General features: G+C 58.8%; 3 protein-coding genes across 16 annotated transcripts in view; 2 read left to right on the top strand and 1 right to left on the bottom strand.

The window, feature by feature from the left end:
• Positions 1-58: 58 nt before the first annotated feature.
• LOC146434096 (flavin-containing monooxygenase 5-like) lies at positions 59-5,339 on the top strand. The gene is made up of 8 exons (XM_085068438.1): positions 59-767; positions 1,921-2,109; positions 2,191-2,353; positions 2,785-2,927; positions 3,160-3,359; positions 3,449-3,798; positions 4,203-4,275; positions 4,360-5,339. The coding sequence occupies exons 1-8, from the start codon at positions 633-635 to the stop codon at positions 4,727-4,729; spliced, it is 1,623 nt and encodes a 540-aa protein (XP_084924564.1). The 5' UTR covers positions 59-632; the 3' UTR covers positions 4,730-5,339.
• Positions 5,340-5,429: 90 nt separating this feature from the next.
• Positions 5,430-13,243, top strand: PRKAB2 (protein kinase AMP-activated non-catalytic subunit beta 2). Of its 5 annotated transcripts, none has more exons than XM_085068430.1 (8): positions 5,430-5,489; positions 8,109-8,286; positions 8,516-8,682; positions 9,519-9,612; positions 10,186-10,306; positions 11,474-11,607; positions 11,908-11,976; positions 12,328-13,243. In XM_085068430.1, exons 2-8 carry the CDS (start codon positions 8,125-8,127, stop codon positions 12,403-12,405), a joined length of 825 nt encoding a protein of 274 aa, XP_084924556.1. In that variant the 5' UTR covers positions 5,430-5,489; positions 8,109-8,124; the 3' UTR covers positions 12,406-13,243. The 5 variants fall into 5 exon arrangements, with proteins under 5 accessions (XP_084924556.1, XP_084924557.1, XP_084924558.1 ...); XM_085068431.1 differs by having other exon boundaries at positions 5,455-5,484; positions 8,107-8,286; XM_085068432.1 differs by lacking the exon at positions 5,430-5,489 and adding an exon at positions 5,561-7,181.
• Positions 13,244-13,446: 203 nt separating this feature from the next.
• Positions 13,447-15,854, bottom strand: part of PDE4DIP (phosphodiesterase 4D interacting protein) — a 36,507-nt gene continuing 34,099 nt past the window's right edge. For 5 of the 10 annotated variants that reach the window (XM_085068414.1, XM_085068421.1, XM_085068411.1 and 2 more), the window contains 6 exons: positions 15,665-15,789; positions 15,352-15,453; positions 14,594-15,171; positions 14,382-14,520; positions 14,233-14,279; positions 13,447-14,002 (listed from right to left, as the gene is read on the bottom strand). In XM_085068414.1, coding sequence (XP_084924540.1) covers positions 13,970-14,002; positions 14,233-14,279; positions 14,382-14,520; positions 14,594-15,171; positions 15,352-15,453; positions 15,665-15,789 — 1,024 coding nt within the window. In that variant the 3' untranslated portion in view covers positions 13,447-13,969. Of the gene's footprint in view, positions 14,003-14,232; positions 14,280-14,381; positions 14,521-14,593; positions 15,172-15,351; positions 15,562-15,664; positions 15,790-15,854 lie in introns of all 10 variants that reach the window. The other 5 variants (XM_085068420.1, XM_085068415.1, XM_085068416.1 and 2 more) reach the window with 4 other exon arrangements.

Raw genomic sequence — 15,854 nt, 5'->3', positions numbered from 1 at the left:
CTCGTAGCACCGGCCCACTACAGCACGGGCTGATGCACACACGTGCTCCACAGCAAGACAGCCTCTCTCAGGGTGTGTGCCACCGGAGCAAGTCCCAGCAGTCACAGCAGGACGGCTCAGTGCCACCCTTGTCACCTGCACACAGCCCCTCTGGAAGGTGGCTGGGTGAGCTGTGGTAAAGGATGGGGGTCCTGGCCACCACACACCTGGGCTTGTCATGCCAGGCCCCCTGATCATCCCCCTAGGTTTGTTTTCCACGCCACAACCTGCTGAATTCTGAAGCATAGCCACATAGCCACATAGCCTCTGCCCTGCCCAGGAAGTCCTGGGGCAATGTCAGCATCATTAACTGCTTACAGAACTTAATGCACCTCTTGCAGAGGGCAGACGAAGGCAGGAGGTGTGGTAAGGCGGTGGGGGAAACCTGTAGATCATGTCTAGAAGAAACAGATCTTGTGACACCCCAGCTGACCTCGGCCGCCCACAGGAAGCACAGGCACAGTCACCCCTAAACTGAGCAGCACCAGGCATCCTCCCGGGTGTGACCCGCCAGGCTCCGCAATCCTCCGTCAGTGCGTTTTGCTCCTGGCCACGGCTTCTCCAGCATCCCCGCCACCACCACACCGTAGGACATGCCTGCCCGGAGAGTAGCCATCATCGGTGCCGGTGCCTCTGGCCTGTGCGCCCTGAAATGCTGCCTGGATGAGGGGTTGGAGCCCACCTGCTTTGAGAGGAGCAAGGACATCGGGGGACTCTGGCGCTTTGAGGTAAGTCCCACGCAGCCAGCCTGCCCCACGGCAGCAGCACGGATCGGATTGGAATCAGTCCTTGGCAGATAACGACACACCACTCCCCTGCTTTACATGCGTGCAGCAGGCAGGTTTCCAAGGAAAACCACAGGAAAGTAAAACTGCTTTGGCAGCATGGTGCCAACTAGTGTTCCAGGCACATTGGACCCATCTCCTGCTCACCAGCAGCTGGATGAAGCCTCCCCAAGGACTTCATTTCATGGCTTTCTCCCCCGGCTCAGACTTCCCCTTTCCCATCCCTCCCTTCCCAGTCTCATCCATCCCTTCCTCTGCTCTTTTGCTCTTGGTTGCTCCCAGCCCTTTCCTACCTATCTAGTCCTACCTGACGCCACTGTTTATCCCAGTCTTTGTCCTGCCCAGCCCTTTCCTGGAATCATGATTGCTCCTCTCCCTGCTTCTGTGCCACTCACCCACGCAGAGACACGAGTGCCTTTTCCGTGCCTTGGCTCTCCCTGCCTTGGGTCAATCCTGGAGCTTGTTTCTGCCCCCACCTCATGAGGCGGCTGACTTTTCTCCCATGGACCCACCAACAAGATGACCAGTGTTCCCACCAAGCTCTGATTTGTGGGTAGTAGAGCCTGGGGGGACATGCATGACTCCTCAGAGTGGGGTTTGGGGTGGATCGGTCACAGCCCGCTCGTTCTGCCTGTGATGGGTCAAGAACAGGGCTGGTGGAGCAGAACCAGAGAAGCAGCATCTGGCTGCTGAGGCACAGACCTGATGAGCAGAAGCAGCCACTCAGCAGGAAGTACCAGAGCTGGCTCCACAACCAGGGATTCCTGATGTGGGAGTCAGGGCAACAGCACCACAGGAGCTTTGGGAATGTGCTAACTCATAGGGACAAGGAGTGGAAGCAGGGAAACTGAGACACAAGACCACCACAACCCATTGTCGCCAATGCTTGACCCCTGTCAACCCAGCACTATCTCTTCCATTTTTTGGGGTGGAAGGGTCTCAGCCACAGGAGAGTGCTAGGTGCAGGATGGGTGCTACAACCACCTGTGGCTTAATCCTGTACCCACAGGGGAGGTGCCAGGCAGGGCAGGCAGGCAGCCCTGCAGTTCCTGACCCCTGCAGTCCTGCAGCACTGAGCTGTGCCCTACTCCCACAGGAGCACCCTGAGGACGGCCGTGCCAGCATCTACCCCTCTGTCATCATCAACACCTCCAAGGAGATGATGTGCTTCAGCGACTACCCCATCCCCGAGGACTTCCCCAACTATATGCACAATTCCAAGATCATGGAGTACTTCCGCATGTATGCCCAGCACTTCGACCTGCTCCGCCACATCCGCTTCAGGGTGAGAGCTGGGGTCCCGAGGGGGCGGTGGCAGCAGGAACGGGAGGCACAGGGTGCCTGACACTGCTCTCCCTGTGCCCAGACAAGTGTGTGCCGTGTGTCCAAGCGCCCTGACTTTGCCAGCAGTGGGCAGTGGGAGGTGGTGACAGAGAGTGAGGGGAAGAAGGAGACGGCTGTCTTCGACGCCGTGCTGGTGTGCAGTGGGCACCACACCGACGCACATCTCCCGCTCAATTCCTTCCCAGGTACTGCCTGTGGGCTGTTTGCCTGCTCCCTGACATCCCTAAATGCCTTTGCAGTTTAACACACCGGATGGGATTGCATGAGTACCCAAAGTACCCCACTGGCAGATGTCACCACTGCCAGTGTGCCTCTCCTACCTGGGACAGGCTCCCTCTTGATGTTGCTGGTCAAGCACCTGCTGGGCTCTCCAGCTCCTCACCAAGGCTGGAGGGCTCGGCACTGGTGGTGGTCTCCTCGTCTGGGTGCCATGGGAAAATGCCTGGAAAGCTTTCAGCTGTGGAGAATCTCTTTGGCTGGGGAACAGGCTGGAGCATAGCACCTGTTGGTCACACTGGTCCCAGCCTGTTCCCAAAACACACCGCCAGTCTGAACAGGGGGCAGCCGCCCTCCTGCCCCACATCGCAACCCAGCACAGCTTCCTTCTCTCTTCCAGGGCTGGAAAAGTTTGGGGGCTGGTACCTGCACAGCCGGGACTACAAGACTCCACAGTCCTTTTTGGGAAAGCGGGTGGTCGTGGTTGGCATCGGGAATTCAGGCATCGATATCGCAGTGGAGCTGAGCCACGTAGCCAAGCAGGTTTGCTGGAAGAGCCAACAGGGATGGGACCCCAGAGGACACCAATCATCCCCCACCACCCCCCATGGGCTCCCTTCCCTCCAGCACCTGGCCACAAGCACCACATCTCTCTATAGGGGTGGCTATTGTGGTCCCAGCAGCTGTGCTGGCTTCCCTGTCCCTGTAGCATGGCAGGGGCCAGTCTAGTCTGAGGATGCTGCCATGCCACCACCTCTCTTCTCCTTTCTCCCAGGTTTTCCTCAGCACCAGGCGTGGGTCCTGGGTGCTGTTCCGGGTGGCGGACAACGGGTACCCTGCTGACTTCAGCTACCTCAGTCGCTTCGGACAGCTCATTCAGAACCTGCTGCCTTCCAATGTCCTCAGTTTTCTCGTGGAGAGGAAGCTGAACACCCGCTTTGACCACAAACTCTATGGCCTAAAGCCCAAGCACCGGTGAGTGCCCCAGCAGCACCGCAGGTACCTGCTCCTGCAATGTCCATCCCCCTGCCAGGGCCTGAATGAGGTCTGTCTGTGCCTTCCAGGGTCCTAGACCAGCACCCAACCGTGAACGATGACCTGCCCAACCGCATCATTTCAGGCAGGGTGCGGATGAAGCCGAACATCCAGGAGTTCACAGAGACATCTGCCATCTTTGAGGATGGCACCAGGGAAGACATCGATGCTGTGGTCTTTGCCACAGGATACAGCTTCTCCTTCCCATTCCTTGAGGACTGCGTGAAGGTGGTGAACAACCAGATCTCCCTCTACAAATTTGTGTTCCCCCCTGACCTGGAGAAGCCAACACTGGCTTTCATTGGCCTCATCCAGCCCCTGGGTGCCATCATGCCCATCTCCGAGCTCCAGTGTCGCTGGGCCACCCACGTGTTCAAGGGTAAGGTCAGGCAGTTTGGGGGATGCAGCTGGGCTCCCCCAGCCACACCAAGACTAAGTTGTTAGGCTGATGGCATCCCCCCATACACTGCCTCCCCACACTCACTTTTTTCTCCTCCTTTTGCTCCTTCATGAGGACAAAACCCAGTGTTGCATTTTTTAATGGCTCTTGCAGTGCTCTTCTCTTCGGGGGGCCACTAACTGGTCCTGTTGTCTGCAGAACCACCTTCTCCCTTTCCTTTCCTGCAATTACTTTCTTTGCCCATGTCCCCCACTTTGCTCCTGATGTGGTGTGGCACATCCCAAAAGCCCCACATGCAAACAGAGGCCAGGCTGGGCTGCAGAGCCATCCAGACTGTGGCATGAGCACAGCCCTCCCTCCATCTACGTCCTCCTCTCACCCAGGGCTGCGAGACCTGCCACCACGCACCAACATGCTGGCTGAAATCACACAAACCAAGGAGAGAATGGCTAAGCGGTAAGGCCCCTGCACAGCACCACCCTGGCATCCTTACCCCATGCCCCCGTGTCAAACCTGCCTGCCCTCCCTCCCTGCCCACAGGTACGTGAAGAGCCAGCGGCACACCATCCAGGTGGATTATATTCCCTACATGGACGAGCTCGCCTGCCAGCTGGGGGTCAAGCCCAACCTGCTCACCTTGTTCCTCACGGACCCCAGGCTGGCGCTGGAGGTGCTCTTTGGTCCCTGCACACCGTACCAGTACCGGCTGCGGGGCCCAGGCGTGTGGGACGGTGCCAGAAAGGCCATCCTCACCCAGCGGCAGCGTGTCATCAGGGCTCTGCAGAGCCGGGCCAGCGGCCAGCCTGCCCGCTCCAGCACCATGTCTCACATCCTCACGGTGCTCCTCACCATCAGCATGATTGTGGCCACCCTTGCCTATATGGCTCACTCTCTTCTTCGCCTCATGTGAAGGCAACAGCGGGTCCTCCCAGCAACCTCATCGGCATGATTGTGGCCACCCTCATCTATGTCTTGCTCTCTTTTTAGCCTCAAGTGAACGAGACAGCGGCTCTTCCCGGCAATCTTCTACTTTTCCCTCGGGCTTGTGTCTGTTGTCTCTCTAGGTATGACAGAGCACAGAGGGAGTCGTTCCTTGACGGTGCAGCCTGGTCTGACACGCCTTCCTGCTGTGGTACCACTAAGTCTGGTCATGCACTGCTCTGAGGACAGGGATCACTCCCTTTCTCTAAATCCTGGCCTGGCAGCTCCACAGACTCTGCGGGTTAGGTCACAGAGGTGGTGGGGAAACTGGGACCGTGACCAACCGGGGCGCCTCAGGAAAGCGCAATAAAGCTCAGCCCCGTGCCGCGGGGACCAGGGAACTCAGTGCCTGGCTGCGGCAGTCTGTGGGGTCCATCCTGAGGGCCTGCCGTGCCCCCAGGCAGCACCCCGGCCTCTGGCACCCCGCCGCGCCCGGCCCAGCCCTGCCCGGAACAGACATGGCCGCCGGCGGGTGAAGCGGCACGGCCCCCGAGCGCGCCATTGGCGGCAGCGGGCCGGGCCGCCCTCAGCAAACATGGCGGGTGCCCGGCGGCGGGGCCGCGGGTCGGGGGCGGGGCGCGGCCGCGGAGCGCGGCGGGGGCGGGCCAGAGCGCCCCGCAGCGGCCGGCGGGGGGTGGCGCCATCTTGGACGGAGGCGGAGAGCGGGGCGGCGGCGGCGGCGGCGGCAGGTGGGGTCGGGCCGGGCCCGGGCCCGCGGGCGGCGGGGCGGGTGGCGCGGGTGGGCGGGTGGGTGTGAGAGTGGCGGCTCCCTTGGCGCCGCCGCGGGAGGCGGTGGGTGAGGCATGGCCGCGCGTCCCCGCGGTGTAGCGGTGTCCCGGAGCCGCGGCGGTGCAGCCCGTGTGGCAGCCCCTCGGGAGGGCCCGGCCCCTGCCGGTGTGTCGCGCTCCTCCCCCGGGCCGCGGCAGACCCGCGGGTGGCCGTGCGCCGAGCCCGCCGTGACAGCCCCGCCGCCGCCCCCGCCGAGCAGAGCCCGAGCCCCAGCCCTGCCTGCTCGGAGCGAGATTTTCCGCCCCCGGGATCCCAGCTCATCCCCTTAGCCTTACGGCAGCCTCAGGGCTGAGCTCTGGTTCCCGTCTCCGAAGGAGGGAGAGCCCGGGCGGATCGGGATTCCCCGGGCCACACCAGCCCCAGGCGGTGTCAGCCTGGCGGGATGTTAGACCCCATCCCTCCCTCAAAAACCCCCTGAGAGTGCCTGCCAGTGCTTCCCGGTGCTGCTGGACAGACACCCTGTCCCTCCTGCATAAACCCCCTCGGGCTGCCTGCCAGGGCTTCCCAGCGCGGTCACTGGCCGGGTGGGAGAAGCAGCAAGCGCGGCACATCCCGCGGGGAATGGGTATAATTCACTTGTCATTTTCCTGGGTAGGTGGGGCTGGCTGGAACCGAAGGGCACTGGGGCTGGGGCAGGCAGGCAGGCACACACCTTGCTGCAGGCTGCGGCTGGCAGGGGCTCGCTGCCAGACGGGGAGTGGATGTGCTGAGGTGTTGTGGGTTTTGCTGGGGCTCTGGTGTGGGAAGTATTTCCATCCGTGACTTGGACGTACCTGTGTCACACCGTCCCCTGTGCTACAAGGGTTGGTCTGGATGCGGGAGGGTTTGAGCTGTAGAAGGTAATTCAGCAAAGCCAGGTATTGCAGGCTGTGCACAAAGACCTGTCCCGGCACAGGCAGGGTGCCCCTGTGTGTGATGCAGGGGCTGTAGATGGCACACGCCAGAAAGGAGCCACTGCTTGGGATAAGCGTCAGGAAGTGTTTGGAGAGGGCAACTTGTAAGGGACAGAGGGACTGGACTCCTTTTAGAGAAGGAATCTGTTAATGCCTGCATGTATCTCTCAGGTTTCTCCTAACACAAGGGTTATTCAGCCTTTCCTACCTTCCTCCCTGTAGGCAAGAAGTAAGGGAGCCTTAGTGTAGATACTGGGGAGCAAACTTGTCAACAGCAGATCTGGTGGCACAGGGGCAGTTTTTGTGAGGAGCTGTCTGAACCTCCTCAGAGCAGAGGGGGAAGATGTCAGAGCAAGAGGTGCAACTCATCTGACCTGGATCTTCAGGTGTACTTGATCTGCACTGAAGGGGGTGGGGGTATGGCTTAGCTGCCCACTTGAGCTGCCCTTTAGCCCTCAGGATTTAAGAAATGCTGTGGTAATTGCTCCATAATATTCTAAAGCCTGACTTTGGCTGGCAGCCTTGCTTGGCACCCTTCATATAACTTGATCTTTTAAACAAACCTCCAAATGTCACAAGTGAGCACATGAAGCAAGGCTGGCTGTCCCCTTGCTTGCCCTGAAGAGGCATGGTAAGCTGAAAGCCGCAAAATAAGCCTGGAGGTGGGCAAGAGCCCCAATCCATCTTGCCTTCTGGAAAGTGAGTAAGACCTTAAGGGTCCTGTCTAGCTTGCAGTTGCTTTGTTGTTTGTCCTGAGAGGCGTGTAGTTGTTCATGACTTGGTCAGTTCTCCTGTTTTGCTTTCTCTGAGCTGGGTGAGTTTGGGGATGGTGGCCCATCTCCAGCTGCAGAGGGACACTGAGGTGGCTGGGGCTGCCCTGCCCTCACTGAGTGCCTCCAGACAGCCAGGCAGACGCTGGCTAAATCACAACAAATGGACCTCCTTGCTGTGCTGTGCTGCAGCTGACACGGTGACTTGCCTGGTGAATCATAAGTGAATGCTGCTGAGAGCTGATCTTTTTGCAGACACCACAGCATTAGCCCTACTCCTTGGACAAGCTCCAGGCTGGGCGATTCCACTCGGACGCTTTAAATGCTCCCTGTCGCCTTTGCAAGCACAAGGCTCTGCTCTTCTGCCTGGGAGCTCTTGGAGACTTGTTGGAAACTGTAAAACAGCTGCTATTTTCACTCCCTGGCTGTTTTCTTGCTGGATGTAGGGGGTTTGTCTGTACAGCCTGACTGTGGGACTGTGAAAGAGGCTCTGTTAACACCAGGCAGTTGATTTGCCAATAAAGATTGGCTTTATTTTTCCCATCAGCTCTGCTCTGCTGGCTGCCAAGGGCTGATGTGGGACACAGGTGAACTGGTAATGGTTTTGGAGTCTAAGAATTACCAGCTTAACAAGAGTGATGGTTCTTAAGAATATGGCTATAATTAGGTCAAGCTGTCTTGTTTGTTGAATTCCCATTCAGCTCCCAAACTTGGTAGTGGGAATGAACTTGGGGCCTTTTTTAGGATTGCTGTTCATCTCCGTTGGCAAAGAACATGGGAAACCAGCTCCTTTACCCCTTTCCTTGCTGCCAGAGCCCATGGGCAGAGGCAGAGTGTTGCTCTCTCTCCCTCCCAGGGGCTGCTGAGCTGCCATGGGGAACACCACCAGCGAACGGGTGTCTGGGGAGCGCCATGGCTCCAAATCCCACCGCTCGGATGGCTCCGGTGCCTCCCACCCTGCCAAGGAGCACCCGCACAAGATCATGGTGGGCAGCACTGATGATCCCAGCGTTTTCAGCTCACATGACTCCAAGGTAGGGGCTGGCCACTCCCTTCCCTGCCTGCCCTCTGGAGCTTTGGCTCACTGGCTGTGTGGGGCTGTGTTCCCAGCCACGTGAGGGGTCTCTGGGGAGCTGGGAGACTGGAGGAACTCTGTATTGCTCCTGTTTGGGATGTGCAGGTGGGCTGATAGAGGCCAGGGGGAAGTGGATGTGTTCACAGTTGTCTCTGTGTTTCAGTCAGGCTCTGGTTTTCTTTGCCCAGATTCCTGGGGACAAGGAGTTTGTGTCGTGGCAGCCAGATCTGGAGGAGTCAGTGAAACCATCGCAGCAGGCTCGTCCAACTGTCATACGCTGGGCTGATGGAGGCAAAGAGGTCTTCATCTCTGGATCCTTCAACAACTGGAGCACCAAGATCCCACTCATCAAGAGGTGGCCAGTCTCCTCTGCTCCAGTGCAGGGTCCACTTTTCCCTTCTCTATGTTGGTCTGTTCCCTTTGCTCGCTTGGCTGTTCTCCATTCACCCAAGCTGTGGGTCTGAGCACAAATACACAGCTAGCTCCTTCCCTGAGTGGTGCTGCAGGGACAGTGGGAAGTTGTGAAACAGGGACAGGATAGAATGAGCCACTTTGCTTTCCCAGCTGGATGTCATGCAACAGCCAGTCCTGGCAGCAGAGCCCTACCCAGGTATTCAGCAGTCCTCTGGAAGCTGTCAGCTCTTCTCTTGGCTGCAGCATTACCCTATGCCTAGTTGTACTGCTGCCAGTGGGTGTTTGTCCCTCATATGTCCTGCCCTGATGATGTCCTTGCTGTTTTGCAACATGTGTGACTTACATGGTAGCTTGTGTAGGATGCTGGGCATAATCCTCGCAATTCATCTGGAATGAGTTTGTCTTAATTGCAGGCTTGACAAACAGAGCTGTCCCACTTTCTCCTGTCCTATTGTGCCGGCACAGGACAGGAGCTTTGCCCACGCATTCTTCCCAGCCTGTCTTGCACAGGGTGTCTGTCCGTCCACTTTCTCTGGTCGTGGAGGGCTGGACTGCCACTTGCAGTTGGGTTGCTAGGGGTTTGAGTCATGCTGGTACTTGGAATGCTTGTGCCTGTTGTGGCCATGCCTGGGGTTGCTGATGATGAGCAAGCCTAACCCTGCATGAAGGTGTTGGGGTAGAGGGGCTGGGCACTGCTGGTTCCTGGGACCCTGTGAAACAGCAGCATTCAGAGCGTCAACAGGGTGATGCTGTTGCATATCTGTTCTCTCTGCACAGCCACAATGACTTTGTTGCTATCCTGGACCTCCCAGAAGGAGAGCACCAGTACAAATTTTTTGTGGATGGCCAGTGGGTCCATGATCCGTCTGAGGTAATGCTCAAAGCTTTATCCCTGCAGATCTTGTCTTCTTCAGGGAGCTAGACAGGATGTAACTGCAGCAGAGGGGTAACAGGAAGAGTGGAGACTGTCTGCTGAAACAAAAGGCACACCTCCATCCCCTGAGTCATTTCAGAGCCTGGTTCCTCTGGACTTAGTCATGCTTTATGGGGAAGTATTGGGAAAGGGCAGGGAAATGCCAGAAGGCCCTTAAGTCGCACTTGAGGATTGGCCACGTGGAAGGATGGTCCGTGAGGTCAACACTACAGGTTCTCCTCCAAACTGAATCATGCATTAGCAGCAGGGCAAGGAGAACACACCTATTCGTTGGCATATAGCAGGATGGAGGATGGAAATAGGAGGTGATGTAGAAGCCTGGGATAAAGGAAAATCCTCCCAGCATCAACAGCAGAAATCAACCAGTGTAGCACAGAGAGGAACACTGGCCACCTGTGCTCTGAGGTAGTGTTGCAGCAAAGACAGCTTGGCCTGGGAGGATCTAGGAGGCATTGAATGTGCCTTAGTTGCAGGTGAACATAGGAAGATTCTCACCCCAGTTCTTTCCAGCCTGTGGTTACCAGCCAGATGGGGACGATAAACAACCTCATCCATGTCAAGAAGTCTGACTTCGAGGTGTTCGATGCATTGAAGGTGGATTCCTTGGAGAGCTCAGAAACCTCAGGTCGGGGTGAGTTTTGTGGCATTACAGCTTTGCATGTGCTGCTTTCCACCTCCTCTGCTCTGAGACTCGTGGCTCTGGGGTGCACAGACCCCCCTGTGGCCAGAGGTGTGGGGATGAGTAGTGTTGGGCAGCATATCCTCAGCAGCCCACAGCTGAGGCCTTGTCCCTCTGGAGGGGCTGTGTTGGTGTAATTTGTTCTGTGCTAGCACCATCCCAGAGCAGAACTGCTGCCTGTGCATGGCTGAAGGAGCCATTTCGGACTGGGGAATGCCAGGAACATCAGCCCTTTCTGTCTGATCAACTGTAAGTCATCTGATCTGGGGTACAAGCTAGGATCCAGTTTATTTTCAGCAGCTACTCCTGGTTTTCACGCCAAGGTAATTTGTACCAGTGCTAGCACATTGCAAACCTCCCTGTCTGCTTGTGTTACAGCACCAGGTTAGGTTACCACACAGGCACCGGCGGTGCTGGCTCAGTGTGAAATGCTGGCAGGAAGCTCAGTCGTCCCTGGTACAGCCCCATCTCAGATACAGCTCAGTTCCATGTCCTTTCCCAGCCCAGGCAAGAGACACTTCGCTGGAGAGAAGCCAGCAAGCAGCAGCAGCTCAAGGAGGTGGAGCCCTTCTGGGTGCTAGCTGTTCCAAAATGTTCAGATCCAGTGTAGCTGGGAGATGCTGCCAGTCGGGCTTCAAGTCACCACAAGCTCCTGAGATCCCTTCCATGTGTGAACAGCTGCTCATTCTGGAGCTCTTATTTGCCTTCCCTGGACCTCCTCATCAGGCAGCACCTGCATGCGGGCAGCCTGCTCCCTGTGCCCCTGCTGCCGAGGGCACAGCTCTGGAGCAAACCAGCTGCTTCCTGCAGAGACAGGCACCTGGCTGTGCCGAGAGCTGTGTGCAGGGGTTTTGTCATGGGTTACACGGGGTGCTTGTGTTGTGTTGGTGCATGTACCAGCTTACAGCCCTGCTTGGAATTGCCGTGGGCTCGCCTGGCTGCCTTTTCTTCTGTGAAAAGACTGAGCAGTTGCTACAGAATGTATACCTGCCCATGGCTTGTGAAGGATGTTTGTGCTTGAAAGACCTTGCTGAGTTCTTCTCAGCTTCTTAGGAGCTGCTCTGTGCTTGCCCATCCTGCTTCAGTCATTCCATGTCTCTTCCTTTGTCTTCTCTCTAGATTTATCCAGCTCCCCACCTGGACCTTATGGCCAAGAGATGTACGTATACCGGCCTGAGGAGCGCTTCAAATCCCCACCCATCCTCCCACCTCACCTCCTCCAGGTCATCCTCAACAAGGACACCAATATCTCGGTGTGTACCAGCATACTGCCCACAGAGAGAGCCACACTGGGGTCGGAAAGGGAGTCCTGTCTGCAGGGAGCCCAGTCTCCCCTTGGCTGGGGTCTGGCCCTTGGCATTTCCTAGGAAAAGCATCACTTTTCCCATTTACCACACTGATTTGGCCTCCTGGTGCTTAGCTGAGCTCTGCTCCTGTTCAGAACAGCCAGAGACAGTGGCAGCTCAAGCTGCCTGAGACAGCAGCTCCCTGTGCTGGCAGGGGCTGGGGGATCAGGGCTCTGCTGTTCCCCTGTGACACTCCTCTCCTCCTAGTGTGATCCAGCACTGCTGCCTGAGCCCAACCACGTCATGCTCAATCACCTCTACGCGCTCTCCATCAAGGTAAGCGCAGGTCCCACGAGGCTGTGCGGTGAGGGAGTGGGAGCTGCTGTGGCTCCCAGGAGCCTGCAGCACCTGCAGGGAGCAGAACCTGAACAGCTAGGGGGTGGAGATGGGACTTGGCTGCCCGGTGAAGTGTGGCACCTACAGGGGTGGAGGGTGTAGCTTCCTGACAATTCCTTCAGCTGCCTCCCTGCACTGTGGTGGAGCTGAGCATGAATCCAACCCTTGCCCTGCTGCCCTATCACGTGTATTGGACTGGCTGTGGGACTGGGGACAGCAGGAACAGGCTGGGGCAGCTCCCTGAGCCCCAGGGTGCCCCAGCCCCACATGCTGACGCTGTGCCTCTCACAGGACGGCGTGATGGTGCTCAGTGCCACGCACCGCTACAAGAAGAAGTATGTCACCACGCTGCTGTACAAGCCCATCTGAGTCAGGGCCTCACGCACTCCCCACACAGGACACGAAACGCCGCTTTGTCTGCACACTGGGCCACAGGACTGTGTGACAACTGGCCACTCGCTCCAGCCTCGAACCTGGCAGGGACACAGGCCCCGGGAACAAGCTCAGGGCCACTGGGGCCTGTGACACTGTCCCATCCTACTGGCGTGGTTTGATTTAGCCCTTGGTTTCCGCCCATCTGCAGCTTCCCTTGGCTTCTGTGAGTCTCTGGGACCACTTTGCTGCTCACCAGAACAGCCTCTCCTCACACCCAACACGGAAAGGGCTTCACCCTGCCTGTCTTCTCTAGCCTGGGAGGGCCTCGAGGTGGTCCTGGCACTGCACCCAGTCCAGGCTCCAGGAACACATTGTATTCTGAAGGTTGCGCTGCTGTCCTGGTGATGAGTGTCTGGGGCCACCTTTTTTGCTAGGGGCTCTGTGACACCCCAGCCTGCCACCTGCCTCCTGTCCTGCAGCCCTGGCTGTGGAGCTGCCCCCCTGCTCTGAAGAGAACTCTACAGCCCCAGCCCTCTGCCAGGTTCCGCATTGAGCCAGCAAGATGGACGGTACAGCTGGACACAGCCATTCTTACCTGCTGCTGGGAGAGCACTGTCAAGGACTGCAACGCCCTGTCCCCAATAGCAGGTGTTTCCGTGGGACAGGGCTGATTTTGTCACAGCCTGAGGGGCACTGGAACATGCCCACACTGGAGAGGCCTGGGAAGAGCAGATCTGGGCAGGCGCTCCAGGACCACGGCTGCACCATCTGCTGCCGCAGCAGTGCCATGGGACGGGGGGTTCTCTATTTATTACAGTATTTATTGTTCTCAGTGCTGTTTGCCTGGTGTTGGAGAAGGGCTCTAGAACAGTGAGAGGAGGAAAGGGAGTGCCCAGTGCGGCACAGAGCTGCCCTTGGGTTGTTGGGGTGGGGCACAGAGCCACCCTCCTGAGGACAGCCTGTACCTTTGGAACCCTGTGCTGCAGGTAATCTGGGGAGGGGGAGCAGCAGAGACAGGCATGCCAGAAACACCACAACCCAAAGAAAACCTTTATTGGGGGCTCTTCAGCCACTGAACATGATATGGCATTTCTTACATCTTCCTCCTGCGCTGGGGCCCCGACATGCCCGGGAGTCCCCAAAATGCAGTTCCAATACCTCTGTCTATATACATGTACATACATCCACAAGCAGGGACAGGGACTCAGCAGGGTTACAGAGGGGTCCAGGTCCCAAGGCCAGGGGTGCTCAGCGTGGAGGGCTGTGTCACCCTGCTCTGGGCACTGAGGCTGGAAGGGAGCGAGTGCTGAAGCATGGGACAGACAAAGCCCAAGCCAGCAGCTGCTGCTGCCATGCCAAGCAAAGGCTGTTGGAGGGCATGCAACCACCACAGCAGCCCAAACCTACTAACTGTGTAGCACTGGACAACCCAGACCCCTGTCCACCCCAGCCCTCAGAGTAGCAGGGACAGGGTCTGCTCCAGCCCTCTGGCACAGCACGGCTCAGCAGCCAGCAGGCTGTTCCATGCAGGGCCGTCACTCCTTGCCCTGCAGGGGGCTCACGCGACAGGCAGGGCCTGCTGGGCCTTCACCTGGCAAGAGACCACACGTGGCAATCAGGGAGAGCACTGCTGTGCCCTGGGGACATGGATATACAGGCTGAGGACAGACAAGGAAAATGTGTCCCTGTGTCCCCCACACGCTTCACCCAGCTGGCCCTCAACACCCCACGACAGCCACCACAGGGTGTGTGACATCTGTGTCCATCCCCAGGGTGTCAGGACAGGGACAGCCACCCCACTGGCCATCAGGGCAAACTCACCTCCAGGTTTGTCCTGGCCTTGCGCAGCACATTGTGGGTCCTGGTCACTGCAGGGGAGAGAGTTGGGGTCAGTGAGGTCCCTGTGCTGTGGAACCACATCAGGCACATGGGGGCCAAGCCATCTTGGCTGTGCCACCTGGGCCACGTACACTGGCTGACGATGAACTGCTCCATGCTGTCCTTGAGCTGGGCTGTGCTGCGGAGCCGCTTGGCCGTGCTCTGCAGAGCATCCTCCCTCTCGGAGAGCCGAGCCCGCAGCGCTGCGATCTCACCCTGCAGCACCTGCTCCTGGCAGCAGAGGAGTGTGATGAGCCGTGAGCACCCGGCCGCTGTGCCCTGCCGGCCCCCAGCCCCTGCTCACCTTGCCCTGCTGCTGGGCAGGGCTCACAGGCAGCACAGTGCTCCAGAAGGCAGTGAGGAGAGACACGCACTCCTCCAGGATGCCGTGCAGGGTGCTGGCGCTGCCCCACAGGTGCCCCTGCCCTGTGCCTGTCCATCCCAGGGCCTGCGGGAGAAGGGTGCGGGAGCAGGTGCTGCTGGGGCACCCCCATCCCGCTGCACCCGGGGACTCGCCGTGCTCAGCCCAGCGCAGCAGGGCAGTGCCGGCAGCATTCCCTGGGCTGGAGGCTCCCTGCCTCCTGCCAGCCCTGCAGGCCTCAGGGCTCATTCTGGGTTCCGGAGCTACGTTAGGCACGGTGCACAGAGGGTCTGACCCCCAGCTGCTGCCAGCCCCATCCTGCCCACTCTTTACCTCCTTTCCTGGGAGCGGGCAGTTGGGCAGCCCGAGTGCTGGGCGCGTGAGACACATCAGCTCTCGGGCCAAGGCCTTTCCCTCCACGATGTGGTGCTCCAGGGCTTGGTACGTGTCCAGGCGGCCGACAACATGAGCCCCCGTCAGTCCCTCGCTCCTCCTCACCAGTGTGTCTGCCCCACATGGCTCTGTGGAACAAGCAGGGCTAGGTGAGGACCACCGCCTGCGCCCCTAGTGGCCCACCCTGTCCCATCCCAGGCACTTGACTGCCCTGAGCTCTCCAGTCTTGCTCAGCCAGAGTGCTGCCACGAGTTTGTCAGGTTTCAGCAGCCCCTGAGGCCTGCGTGGTGGCAGGCTCTGGTACCCACCGTCCATCCGTCGGACCACCGACGTGTCAGAGCGCAGTGGGGAGAAGAGGGGAGCTGCTGAGTTAGTGCCAACATCCCGCACTGGAGGAGATGGGAAGCAGCCTGGAACAAGAAACATCTGAGCCCCTGTAGATAGGTGTGCCTCTGTGCCTGGGGCTGCTGGGGTCCTGCCCTCCCTCTCTGCCTGCCAGCAGGGCCACTTTGTGCCACCTGCTACCACAGGAGAAACGTTTGGGGCCACCCAAGGCTTGCAGAGGGGCCAGGCACCCCAAGAGCAAGAGCTGGGCAGGGATGCAGTGCGTGGGTCCCATACCTGCTCGTGTCTCAGCAGAGGGGCCAGGGAGGCTCTCGTAGACGTGCAGCTCAGCGCGTAGGGTCTGCAGGAGCAGGCGCTGCTCCTCACTCTGCTGCTGCAGGAGCGTCACTGAGTGCTGCAGCCTGCAGAGGTGACACATGGGTCCGGTGCCGGTCATGCCACCCAGTCCTGTGGCTCTGAGGCCACA

Source organism: Lichenostomus cassidix, chromosome 8 (genome assembly GCF_008360975.1).
Source record: "Lichenostomus cassidix isolate B80296 chromosome 8, HeHo_3.0, whole genome shotgun sequence".
Lineage (NCBI taxonomy): Eukaryota > Metazoa > Chordata > Aves > Passeriformes > Meliphagidae > Lichenostomus > Lichenostomus cassidix.
Note: the sequence above shows the minus strand (reverse complement) of the source record. Positions and strands in the feature narration are given on the sequence as shown.

What these genes read in the sequence shown, in the direction of transcription:
- LOC146434096 (XM_085068438.1), top strand. Translation starts at nt 633, where the DNA reads ATGCCTGCCCGGAGAGTAGCCATCATCGGTGCCGGTGCCTCTGGCCTG. An exon ending in TGAGCCACGTAGCCAAGCAG is followed by an intron (nt 2,928 to 3,159) that starts GTTTGCTGGAAG and finishes CCTTTCTCCCAG; the next exon opens with GTTTTCCTCAGCACCAGGCG. An exon ending in GGCCTAAAGCCCAAGCACCG is followed by an intron (nt 3,360 to 3,448) that starts GTGAGTGCCCCA and finishes TGTGCCTTCCAG; the next exon opens with GGTCCTAGACCAGCACCCAA.
- PRKAB2 (XM_085068430.1), top strand. Translation starts at nt 8,125, where the DNA reads ATGGGGAACACCACCAGCGAACGGGTGTCTGGGGAGCGCCATGGCTCC. An exon ending in GGGTCCATGATCCGTCTGAG is followed by an intron (nt 9,613 to 10,185) that starts GTAATGCTCAAA and finishes AGTTCTTTCCAG; the next exon opens with CCTGTGGTTACCAGCCAGAT. An exon ending in TCTACGCGCTCTCCATCAAG is followed by an intron (nt 11,977 to 12,327) that starts GTAAGCGCAGGT and finishes TGCCTCTCACAG; the next exon opens with GACGGCGTGATGGTGCTCAG.